This window comes from Oncorhynchus masou, chromosome 2, assembly GCF_036934945.1.
Source record: "Oncorhynchus masou masou isolate Uvic2021 chromosome 2, UVic_Omas_1.1, whole genome shotgun sequence".
Lineage (NCBI taxonomy): Eukaryota > Metazoa > Chordata > Actinopteri > Salmoniformes > Salmonidae > Oncorhynchus > Oncorhynchus masou.
This window is the reverse complement of record NC_088213.1, coordinates 421,952-435,365: the sequence shown is the minus strand read 5'-3', so window position 1 is coordinate 435,365 and position 13,414 is coordinate 421,952. Positions and strand designations below refer to the sequence as shown.

At 45.0% G+C, this 13,414-nt stretch overlaps 1 protein-coding gene across 1 annotated transcript in view; it reads left to right on the top strand.

Annotated features, from left to right (window-relative positions):
- The window catches only part of LOC135552073 (synaptic vesicle glycoprotein 2B-like), an 85,527-nt gene extending 72,884 nt beyond the window's left edge, over positions 1-12,643 (top strand). Inside the window, exons 13-20 of the mRNA XM_064983460.1 lie at positions 2,359-2,448; positions 3,894-4,007; positions 6,399-6,487; positions 6,717-6,881; positions 7,000-7,133; positions 10,445-10,648; positions 10,953-11,112; positions 11,434-12,643. Coding sequence (XP_064839532.1) covers positions 2,359-2,448; positions 3,894-4,007; positions 6,399-6,487; positions 6,717-6,881; positions 7,000-7,133; positions 10,445-10,648; positions 10,953-11,112; positions 11,434-11,617 — 1,140 coding nt within the window. The 3' untranslated portion in view covers positions 11,618-12,643. The remainder of the gene's footprint in view (positions 1-2,358; positions 2,449-3,893; positions 4,008-6,398; positions 6,488-6,716; positions 6,882-6,999; positions 7,134-10,444; positions 10,649-10,952; positions 11,113-11,433) is intronic.
- Positions 12,644-13,414: the final 771 nt, after the last annotated feature.

The following is a 13,414-nucleotide window of genomic DNA, read 5'->3' as shown; positions in this document are numbered from 1 at the left end:
GTGTGTGTGTGTGTGTGTGTGTGTGTGTGTGTGTGTGTGTGTGTGTGTGTGTGTGTGTGTGTGTGTGTGTGTGTGTGTGTGTGTGTGTGTGTGTGTGTGTGTGTGTGTGTGTGTGTGTATGTGTATGTGTGTGCATATGTGTATGTGTGTGTGTGTGTGTGTGTGCCACAGAGCATCTGATATTATGATGACTCAGCAGGCAGAGAGCATTCTGATATTATGACTCAGCAACCACAAAGCATTCTGATATTATGATGACTCAGCAGCCACAAAGCATTCTGATGTCATGATGACTCACCAGCCACAGAGCATTCTGATATTATGATGACTCAGCAACCACAGAGCATTCTGATATTATGATGACTCAGCAACCACAGAGCATTCTGATATTATGACTCAGCAGCTGCATAGCATTCTGATATTATGATGACTCAGCATTCTGAAATTATGATGACTCAGCAGCCACATAACATTCTGATATTATGACTCAGCAGCCACAGAGCATTCTGATATTATGACTCACCAGCCACAGAGCATTCTAATATTATGATGACTCACCAGCCACAGAGCATTCTGATATTATGATGACTCACCAGCCACAGAGCATTCTGATATTATGACTCAGCAGCCACAGAGCATTCTGATATTATGATGACTCAGCAGGCAGAGAGCATTCTGATATTAAGACTCAGCAGCCACAGAGCATTCTGATATTATGATGACTCAGCAGCCACAGAGCATTCTGATATTATGATGACTGCAGCTGCATAGCATTCTAATATCATGATGACTCAACAGCCACATAGCATTCTGATGTCATGATGACTCAGCAGCCACAGAGCATTCTGATATTATGATGACTCAGCAACCACAAAGCATTCTGATATTATGATGACTCACCAGCCACAGAGCATTCTGATATTATGACTCAGCAGCCACAGAGCATTCTGATATCATGATGACTCAGCAGCCACAGAGCATTCTGATATTATGATGACTCAGCAGGCAGAGAGCATTCTGATATTATGACCCAGCAGCCACAGAGCATTCTGATATTATGACTTAGCAGCCACAGAGCATTCTGATATCATGATGACTCAGCAGCCACAGAGCATTCTGATATTATGATGACTCAGCAGGCAGAGAGCATTCTGATATTATGACTCAGCAGCCACAGAGCATTCTGATATTATGATGACTCACCAGCCACAGAGCATTCTGATATTATGATGACTCAGCAGCCACAGAGCATTCTGATATTATGATGACTCAGCAACCACAGAGCATTCTGATATTATGATGACTCAGCAGCCACAGAGCATTCTGATATTATGATGACTCAGCAGGCAGAGAGCATTCTGATATTATGACTCAGCAGCCACAGAGCATTCTGATATTATGATGACTCACCAGCCACAGAGCATTCTGATATTATGATGACTCAGCAGCCACAGAGCATTCTGATATTATGATGACTCAGCAGGCAGAGAGCATTCTGATATTATGACTCAGCAGCCACAGAGCATTCTGATATTATGATGACTCAGCAACCACAGAGCATTCTGATATTATGACTCAGCAGCCACAGAGCATTCTGATATTATGATGACTCAGCAGGCAGAGAGCATTCTGATATTATGACTCAGCAGCCACAGAGCATTCTGATATTATGATGACTCAGCAGCCACAGAGCATTCTGATATCATGATGACTCAGCAGCCACAGAGCATTCTGATATTATGACTCAGCAGCCACAGAGCATTCTGATATCACGATGACTCAGCAGCCACAGAGCATTCTGATATCACGATGACTCAGCAGCCACAGAGCATTCTGATATCACGATGACTCAGCAGCCACATAGCTTTCAGCCTCTCAAAAAAAAACAGGAACTGAATCACACTGCTGTAAAGGTTGAACATCTCCCCCCAGTCCCTTATTCCTTTTACATGGTGTTGTACAATCTTAGAAAAAAGGGGACCAAAAAGGTTCTTCTGCTTTCCCAATAGGTTAACCACCTTTGGTCCCAGGTAGGACCCTTTTTGATTCCAGGTAGAACTCTTTTGGGTTCCATGTAGAACCAAAAGGGTTCCAACTGGAAGCAAAAAGGGTTCTCCAAAATGTTCATGGGATATGGAACCCTTACATGGAACCCAACATAGTTCTTTCTGGAATCAAAAAGGGTTCCACCTTGAACCAAAATGGGTTATTCTATGGAGACAGCTGAAGAACCCTTTTAGGTTCTCGATAGCACCTTTCTTCTAAGATTGTACCTGTATATTCCACCTTCTATGGCATTGTATATTCCAGTAGCTACATGTGATAGACTAACAGATGTTTCTGTCTGTCTCTTCTCAGAATGGGAGACATGACGAGGCCTGGATGATTCTGAGACAGGTCCATGATACCAACTGGAAGGCCAAGGGAGAACCTGAGAGGGTATTCACTGTGAGTACACCACCGCTCCTCTAGTACAGTCAACCAGAGAGGGTATTCACTGTGAGTAAACCACCGCTCCTCTAGTACAGTCAACCAGAGAGGGTATTCACTGTGAGTACACCACCGGTCAAACCAACTCTCCGGTCAAACCAACTCTCCTCTAGTACAGTCAACCAGAGAGGGTATTCACTGTGAGTACACCACCGCTCCTCTAGTACAGTCAACAAGAGAGGGTATTCACTGTGAGTACACCACCGCTCCTCTAGTACAGTCAACCAGAGAGGGTAGTCACTGTGAGTACACCACCGCTCCTCTAGTACAGTCGACCAGTGAGGGTATTCACTGTGAGTACACCACCGCTCCTCTAGTACAGTCAACCAGAGAGGGTATTCACTGTGAGTACACCACCGCTCCTCTAGTACAGTCAACCAGAGAGGGTATTCACTGTGAGAACACCACCGCTCCTCTAGTACAGTCAACCAGAGAGGGTATTCACTGTGAGTACACCACCGCTCCTCTAGTACAGTCAACCAGAGAGGGTATTCACTGTGAGTACACCACCGCTCCTCTAGTACAGTCAACCAGAGAAGGTATTCACTGTGAGTATACCACCGCTCCTCTAGTACAGTCAACCAGAGAGGGTATTTACTGTGAGTACACCACCGCTCCTCTAGTACAGTCAACCAGAGAGGGTATTCACTGTGAGTACACCACCGCTCCTCTAGTACAGTCAACCAGAGAGGGTATTCACTGTGAGTACACCACCGCTCCTCTAGTACAGTCAACCAGAGAGGGTATTCACTGTGAGTACACCACCGCTCCTCTAGTACAGTCAACCAGAGAGGGTATTCACTGTGAGTACACCACCGCTCCTCTAGTACAGTCAACCAGAGAGGGTAATCACTGTGAGTACACCACCGCTCCTCTAGTACAGTCAACCAGAGAGGGTATTCACTGTGAGAACACCACCGCTCCTCTAGTACAGTCAACCAGAGAGGGTATTCACTGTGAGTACACCACCGCTCCTCTAGTACAGTCAACCAGAGAGGGTATTCACTGTGAGTACACCACCGCTCCTCTAGTACAGTCAACCAGAGAGGGTATTCACTGTGAGTACACCACCGCTCCTCTAGTACAGTCAACCAGAGAGGGTATTCACTGTGAGTACACCACCGCTCCTCTAGTACAGTCAACCAGAGAGGGTATTCACTGTGAGTACACCACCGCTCCTCTAGTACAGTCAACCAGAGAGGGTAGTCACTGTGAGTACACCACCGCTCCTCTAGTACAGTCAACCAGAGAGGGTAGTCACTGTGAGTACACCACCGGTCAAACCAACTCTCCTCTAGTACAGTCAGGAGAACCATACTCCTAGTTCAATCTAATGTTACATAATGACTATTTTTTCTCTAACAATATAATGTGATATAATCTCTCCGTTTCCCTCCTGTCAGGTGTCCAACATCACGACTCCTAAGACCCAGGAGGATGAGTTCATTGAGATCCAGAGTGACACTGGAACATCCTTCCAGCGCTGGACTGTCAGACACACCAACCTCCTCAAACAGGTAACAGCTGGACTGTCAGACACACCAACCTCCTCAAACAGGTAACAGCTGGACTGCCAGACACACCGACCTCCTCAAACAGGTAACAGCTGGACTGTCAGACACACCAACCTCCTCAAACAGGTAACAGCTGGACTGTTAGACACACCAACCTCCTCAATCAGGTAACAGCTGGACTGTCAGACACACCAACCTCCTCAAACAGGTAACAGCTGCACCGTCAGACACCAACCTCCTCAAACAGGTAACAGCAGGAATGTCAGACACCAACCTCCTAAAACAGGTAACAGCTGGACTGTCAGACACCAACCTCCTCAAACAGGTAACAGCTGGACCGTCAGACACACCAACATCCTCAATCAGGTAACAGCAGGACTGTCAGACACACCAACCTCCTCCAACAGGTAACAGCAGGACTGTCAGACACCAACCTCCCCAAACAGGTAACAGCAGGACTGTCAGACACCAACCTCCTCAAACAGGTAACAGCTGGACTGTCAGACACCAACCTCCTCAAACAGGTAACATCTGGACCGTCAGACACACCAACCTCCTCCAACAGGTATCAGCTGGACTGTCAGACGCACCAACCTCCTCCAACAGGTAACAGCTGGACTGTCAGACACACCAACCTCCTCAAACAGGTAACAGCTGGACTGTCAGACACACCAACCTCCTCCAACAGGTAACAGCTGGACTGTTAGACACACCAACCTCCTCAAACAGGTAACAGCTGGACTGTCAGACACCAACCTCCTCAAACAGGTAACAGCTGGACTGTCAGACACACCAACCTCCTCAAACAGGTAACAGCTGGACTGTCAGACACACCAACCTCCTCAAACAGGTAACAGCTGGACTGTCAGACACCAACCTCCTCAAACAGGTAACAGCTGGACTGTCAGACACACCAACCTCCTCAAACAGGTAACAGCTGGACTGTCAGACATCAACCTCCTCAAACAGGTAACAGCTGGACCGTCAGACACACCAACCTCCTCAAACAGGTAACAGCAGGACTGTCAGACACACCAACCTCCTCCAACAGGTAACAGCTGGACTGTTAGACACACCAACCTCCTCAAACAGGTAACAGCTGGACTGTCAGACACACCAACCTCCTCAAACAGGTAACAGCTGGACTGTCAGACACCAACCTCCTCAAACAGGTAACAGCTGGACTGTCAGACGCACCAACCTCCTCCAACAGGTAACATCTGGACTGTCAGACACCAACCTCCTCAAACAGGTAACAGCTGGACTGTTAGACACACCAACCTCCTCCAACAGGTAACAGCTGGACTGTCAGACACCAACCTCCTCCAACAGGTAACAGCTGGACTGTCAGACACACCAACCTCCTCAAACAGGTAACAGCAGGACTGTCAGACAAACCAACCTCCTCAAACAGGTAACAGCAGGACTGTCAGACACACCAACCTCCTCAAACACGTAACAGCAGGACTGTTAGACACCAACCTCCTCAAACAGGTAACAGCAGGACTGTTAGACACACCAACCTCCTCAAACAGGTAACAGCTGGACTGTCAGACACCAACCTCCTCAAACAGGTAACAGCTGGACTGTCAGACACACCAACCTCCTCAAACAGGTAACAGCTGGACTGTCAGACACCAACCTCCTCAAACAGGTAACAGCTGGACTGTCAGACACACCAACCTCCTCCAACAGGTAACAGCTGGACTGTCAGACACACCAACCTCCACAAACAGGTAACAGCAGGACTGTTAGACACACCAACCTCCTCAAACAGGTAACAGCTGGACTGTCAGACACACCAACCTCCTCAATACAGGTAACAGCAGGACTGTCAGACACACCAACCTCCTCAAACAGGTAACAGCTGGACTGTCAGACACACCAACCTCCACAAACAGGTAACAGCAGGACTGTTAGACACACCAACCTCCTCAAACAGGTAACAGCAGCACTGTTAGACACACCAACCTCCTCAAACAGGTAACAGCTGGACTGTTAGACACACCAACCTCCTCAAACAGGTAACAGCTGAACTGTCAGACACCAACCTCCTCAAACAGGTAACAGCAGGACCGTCAGACACACCAACCTCCTCCAACAGGTAACATCTAGTAGCCATTTCAGGGGGGAGCCCCAACCGGGATTCAATCAGTGTCCAGTGACTGTCAACACAACACCTCAGCCATTACACCAAGAGATCCTAAACCCTAGGAGGATGCTAGGTGTTAGATTGCTACAATACATATTCTTGATTTAAAATGTTAGAGTTTTTGAACATTGTCAATAGCACTGCTCATAAGAGTGTGTTGAAAACTGTCAATAGCACTGCTCATAAGAGTGTGTCTGAACCAGGAGGATGACTTGTTCGTGTTGTTGCCTCTATGTCTCCAGGTGATGCAGAACGTGATGTCCCTGGCAGCACCAGACCTCAGACTGCAGGGTCTGTTCCTGGCTATCGTCTGGTTCACCATGGCCTTCAGGTAAACAAACAGTAGTAACCTTTTGTTGTGAGTATATTCAACAGACCCCCCCTGTTATCCCATCAGGTGAGCCTCATCCAACACAGGAGATATCCAATCCAGTCAAAGCTCTCCAGATGGGGAACGTCTGCATATCTAACACGTGATAGCTTGCTACCTGTCGAGAGCACTGGCAAGTCACTATTGGACGTGTCAATCATGACGGGGTACTGTTACTTCTGTGTCTCAGCTACCACGGACTGTCGGTGTGGTTCCCTGACATGATCAAGTACATGCAGTATGAGGAGTACGAGTCCAAGGTGAAACTCTTCCATCGAGAACGAGTGGAGCGATTCCACTTCAACTTCTCCCTGGTCAACCAGATCCACAAAGAGGGAGAATATGTCCATGACAAGTATGTCACAGATGGGATATTTTGAGTGGACAACTAGTACGTTACAATGTTGTCAGATGTCTTCCCTGAAGCAGGGCTGTTCTCTCTCTAAAAAAACCTTGTGCTATCTCTTATCTAGGTTCATGGATATAGAGATCAAGTCTGTGAAGTTTGAAGATTCCCTGTTCGAGAACTGCTACTTTGAGGACGTCAGGTCGACCAACACATACTTTGAGAACTGCACCATCAAGAACACGGTCTTCTATAACACAGGTAGGTGTTATATCTGCACCATCAATAACACGGTCTTCTATAACACAGGTAGGTGTTATATCTGCACCATCAAGAACACAGTCTTCTATAACACAGGTAGGTGTTATATCTGCACCATCAAGAACACGGTCTTCTATAACACAGGTAGGTGTTATATCTGCACCATCAATAACACGGTCTTCTATAACACAGGTAGGTGTTATATCTGCACCATCAAGAACACAGTCTTCTATAACACAGGTAGGTGTTATATCTGCACCATCAAGAACACGGTCTTCTATAACACAGGTAGGTGTTATATCTGCACCATCAATAACACGGTCTTCTATAACACAGGTAGGTGTTATATCTGCACCATCAAGAACACAGTCTTCTATAACACAGGTAGGTGTTATATCTGCACCATCAAGAACACGGTCTTCTATAACACAGGTAGGTGTTATATCTGCACCATCAAGAACACGGTCTTCTATAACACAGGTAGGTGTTATATCTGCACCATCAAGGACACGGTCTTCTATAACACAGGTAGGTGTTATATCTGCACCATCAAGAACACGATCTTCTATAACACAGGTAGGTGTTATATCTGCACCATCAAGAACACAGTCTTCTATAACACAGGTAGGTGTTATATCTGCACCATCAAGAACACGGTCTTCTATAACACAGGTAGGTGTTATATCTGCACCATCAAGAACACGGTCTTCTATAACACAGGTAGGTGTTATATCTGCACCATCAAGAACACGGTCTTCTATAACACAGGTAGGTGTTATATCTGCACCATCAAGAACACAGTCTTCTATAACACAGGTAGGTGTTATATCTGTGCATGGATTCTCACAAATCAATCCATTTGTCCCTGATTCAAGCGCCATAGAGAGACCAGACAAGGTTGTACAATGTTTCCCTTGCTGTTCACCTTAGCCGTTGATATGTGAGGTGTATTATGTATGTGATGTACAGTGCATTCGGAAGGTATTCAGACCCCTCAACATTTTCCACCTTATTTACGTTACAGCCCTATTCTAAAATGGATTCAAAATAAAAAAATCCTTATCAATCTACACCTAAATCCTCACAATGACAAAGCGGATTTTTTTTGTTTGCTAATTTATAAAAAATAAATACCTTATCTTCTTGAGACTAGGGGCAGTATTTTGATGTTTGGATGAAAAACGTGCCCAAATTAAACTGCCTATTGCTCGGGCCCAGAAGCTAGAATATGCATATAATATGCAGATTAGGATAGAAAACACTCTGAAGTTTCCAAAACTGTCAAAAGATTGTCTGTGAGTATAACACAACAGATATTGCAGGCGAAAACCAGAGTAAAATCCATCCAGGAAGTGCTGTTATTTTGAAACCTCTGTTCCATTGAATGCCTACCCTCCATTTAAAGGGATATTAAAAAGATTCCTTTCCCTACAGCGTCTACAAGGTGTGAACAGTATTTAGACATAGTTTTAGGCTTTTATTCTGAAAAATGAGCGAGAATGATCATGATCGCGTCAGTGAATAGCTGTGTGTTCCCAGAGTTTTGCATTTTCTGAGTTTCGTGACCAACCTACTTTGCTGCTAGCTGTTTGTAATGTTTTGTCTGCTGAGAGAGCTGCCCTAACATAAACGCTTGGTTTGCTTTCGCTGTAAAGTTTTTTTTTTTTTTTTTTTTTTTGAAATCTAACATACCAGGTGGATTAACAACAAGTTAAGCTGTGTTTTGGTATGTTTTGGTGTGATTTCATGAAAATTAAATATTTTTAGTAATTTCATTTGAATTTGGCTCTCTGCAATTCAGCGGATGTTGACAAAAATGATCCCGCTAAAGGGATTGGTGCGCCAAGAGGTTATTTACATAAGCATTGAGATTCTTTGCTTTAAGACTCAAGCATGAGCTCAGGTGTATCCTGTTTCCATTGATCATCCTTGAGATGTTTCTACAACTTGATTGGAGTCCACCTGTGATAAATTCAATTGATTTAACATGATTTGGAAATGCACACACCTGTCTATATAAGGTCCCACAGTTGACAGTGCATGTCAGAGCAAAAACCAAGCCATGAGGTCGAAGGAATTGTCCATAGAGCTCCGACACAGGATTGTGTCATGGCACAGATCTTGGGAAGGGTGCCAAAACATTTCTGTCCCGAAGAACAGTGGCCTCCATCATTATTAAATGGAAGAAGTTTGGAATCACCAAGACGCTTCCTAGAGCTGGCCGCCCGGCCAAACTGAGCAATTGGGGGAGAAGGGACTTGGTTAGGGAGGTGACTAAGACGCCCATGTTCACTATGACAGAGCTCCAGAGTTCCTCTGTGGAGATGGGAGAACCTTCCAAAAGGACAACCATCTCTGCAGCACTCTAGCAATCAGGCCTTTATGGTAGACTGGCCAGATGGAAACCACTCCTCAGTAAAAGGCACATGACAGCCCACTTGGAGTTTGCCAAAAGGCATCTAAGGACTCTCAGACGATGAGAAACAAGATTCCCGTGTCTGATGAAACCAAGATTGAACTCTTTCGCTTGAATGTCAAGCATCACGTCTGGAGGAATCCTGGCACCATCCCTACGGTGAAGCATGGTGGTGGCAGCATCATGCTGTGTTTTTCAGCAGCAGGGACTGAGAGACTAGTCAGGATCGAGGGAAAGATGAACGGAGCAAAGTACAGAGAGATCCTTGATGAAAACCTGCTCCAGAGCGCTCAGGACCTCAGACTGGAGCGAAGGTTCACCTTCCAACAGGACAACGACCCTAAGCACACAGCCATGACAATACAAGGGTGGCTTCGGGACAAATCTCTGAATGTCCTTGAGTGGCTGAGCCAGAGCCCGGACTTGAATCCAATGGAACATCTCTGGAGAGACCTGAAAATAGCTGAGCAGCGACGCTCCCTATCCAACCTGACAGAACTTGAGAGGATCTGCAGTGAAGAAACTACCCAAATACAGGTGTGCCAAGCTTGTAGCGTCACACCCAAGAAAACTCAATGCTGTAATCGCTGCCAAAGTGCTTCAACAAAGTACTGAGTAAAGGGTCTGAATACCTATGTAAATGTGATATTTCCATGTTTAAATTTTAAGACATTTGCAAAGATTTCTTAAAACCTGTTTTTGCTTTGTAATTATGGTGTATTGTGTGTAGATTTATGAGTGAATAAAAAAAACATTTAGAGTAATACTGTAATGTAACAGAAAGTAGGAAAAGTGAAGGGTTCTGAATGCTTTCTGAATGCGCTGTAAACGTGACGTTGAACAGAGCACAGATCCCTTATGATCTCATTTGGTCCTTTATCTCCGTGACTGGCAGACCTTTGGGAAGACTCTAAGTTTATAGACTGTCGGATGGAGAATGCCACGTTTCTCCATCCGAAGAAAGGCTGCCATCTGAACTTCCAGGAGGAGAACGACATCGTCATCTACATGGTCAGCTTCCTGGGGAGTCTAGCGACACTGCCAGGCAACATCCTGTCAGCCCTCTTCATGGACAAGATAGGAAGGATCAAAATTATAGGTGAGGGAAGTGAAGACACGTATGTGGCTCAGTGGGAAAATAATCAATGGTACAAAACAACCTGAAACTATGGCAGAAACTCTGAAATCATTCTCTCTCTCTGTCTGTATCTTTCACTCTGCCCCCTCTCTCTGTCTCTCTCTCCTTCTCCCTCTCTGCCCCCCTCTCTCTGTTTGTCTGTCTGTCTGTCTGTCTGTCTGTCTGTCTTTTTCTGTCTGTCTGTCTGTCTTTTTCTGTCTGTCTGTCTGTCTCTCTGTCTTTTTCTGTCTCTCTGTCTCTCTCTCTGTCTCTCTCTCTCCACCAGGTGGTTCTATGCTGATATCAGCAGTTTGTACGTTCCTCCTGCTCCTCAGCTTCAGTCAGGGGGCAGTTATATTATTTCAGTGCCTTTTCTACGCTACCAGCGTCGCGGCCTGGAACGGACTGGAGGTCATCACAGTAGAAATCTACCCTTCTGCTAAAAGGTACAGAGAACCACAATCCCCATGTCCTGGTATTAGACGGATGTCTGTGTTGTTCATGATGAGGGTTTCAGGTGGTCATTGGAAATTGTGAATCATTGAAGGAGTTATGTGGATAAATACTATAAACCAAAGGTTTTCAACTGGTTTTGCCTCGGGACCCAAACTGAAGCAGGTTGTTTCAAATTGAACCAGGTAGTTTTTACTCAGACACCTGTGATCCATTCAAAACCTCCCGACCCGCCGGTTGAGAACCACTGTTGTAAACTGTCCTTTAAGCACCTGCCCTAAACCCACTGATGTCTGTACCTCTCTCTTCCTCAGATGCACAGCGTTCGGAGTGCTGAACGGTACCTGTAAGCTGGCAGCCATTATTGGCAGCGTCATCTTTGCCAAGTTCATCGGCATCACAAAGATCATCCCCATTTTCCTGGCGTTCGCAGCGCTGGCCTGTGGAGGTCTGCTGGCCACCAAACTGCCCGACACACGGGAGAAGATCCTGGAGTGAAAACAGCTAAACATCTACAGCATCAAGGGTTGTAACATTCCTGTGACTTTCCAAAGGTTCTCAAAACATCTTGGTGTGAGGATTCCCAGACTTCCTGCTTAAACGTGGGAATTTGGGGAAAGTTAGTGGAATTTTGCAAATCTTTACAACGTCACGGCCAAATAAAGATGTCTGTACATATAGTTGGGAGAGAGACTTCCACATGTGAAGTGAGTTGTGTGTGACAGAATAGGGGAGGGGCTTTCTGTTCCCATGGTGATGTATAGAAAGAACGGTACCCTCATCAAGACATGTCACCATTTTACATTGTTTGATATTGTGTTTTTCTTCTGTACACCTCAAAATACAACCCAGGTAGAGCAGGACATGTCACTCTGTATTTGGTATGTTTTAAAATGTGTTTTACATTTTTCTAAATTAAAATTAAAGAATACGAGAGATGAGAAATATATTTACTTGGAAGATGACAGACAGTTTTACCATGTTGTGCTTTGATTTAAAACTAACTGTTCAGGAAAGGTATTAGGTTGACATTTGGGTTGGAATTCAACTACGGCTGAGGTTTCAACGTAACGCTACTGTACGATTCAGAACCAACTTTTCATTGTCCTTGTTCCATTCCATTTTGTGAACGTTCATCTCGGGTAGTCTGGTGCTTGATTTGTCCCATTTCCTCTTTGCCCTTAATTAACTTTCCAGCTGAACCACTGAATGTGGTTCAGAAACCCCTCCATTCTATTCCACACCCCCCTTCTTTCCAAGGACTCCATTTATATATATTCATCCCTGTGTATCGCTCAGCATCTGGTCTTCAGCTCCTGTTGTATCTATTAACCAGGACGACAACCTCTTCTGCTGTACAGTGGATGCATCTGTTGACATACCAATATGTTTGTTGTATTGTTTGTGTTCAGTCTCTCCTTGTCCAGAAGAGCTGTGTTCTAGATACTGATTCTATTAAACCCTGTCTAGTCTGTGTTCAGTCTCTCCTTGTCCAGAAGAGCTGTGTTCTAGATACTGATTCTATTAAACCCTGTCTAAACCCTGTCTAGTCTGTGTTCAGTCTCTCCTTGTCCAGAAGAGCTGTGTTCTAGATACTGATTCTATTAAACCCTGTCTAGTCTGTGTTCAGTCTCTCCTTGTCCAGAAGAGCTGTGTTCTAGATACTGATTCTATTAAACCCTGTCTAGTCTGTGTTCAGTCTCTCCTTGTCCAGAAGAGCTGTGTTCTAGATACTGATTCTATTAAACCCTGTCTAGTCTGTGTTCAGTCTCTCCTTGTCCAGAAGAGCTGTGTTCTAGATACTGATTCTATTAAACCCTGTCTAGTCTGTGTTCAGTCTCTCCTTGTCCAGAAGAGCTGTGTTCTAGATACTGATTCTATTAAACCCTGTCTAGTCTGTGTTCAGTCTCTCCTTGTCCAGAAGAGCTGTGTTCTAGATACTGATTCTATTAAACCCTGTCTAGTCTGTGTTGTCCTTGTCCAGAAGAGCTGTGTTCTAGAATTCTATTAAACCCTGTCTAGTCTGTGTTTCCTTGTTGTGTTCTAGATACTGATTCTATTAAACCCTGTCTAAGTCTCTCCTTGTCCAGAAGAGCTGTGTTCTAGATACTGATTCTATTAAACCCTGTCTATGTCTCTCCTTGAAAATGTGAGACACTTTTATATTTTACTAGATCTATTTTTAAAGTCACTAAGAAGAGCTGTGTTCTAGATATTATTAAAGTCAGTCTCAGTTTCCCAGAAGAGCTGGTCCTCCAGATACCTATTAAACCCTGTCTAGTCTGTGTTCAGTCT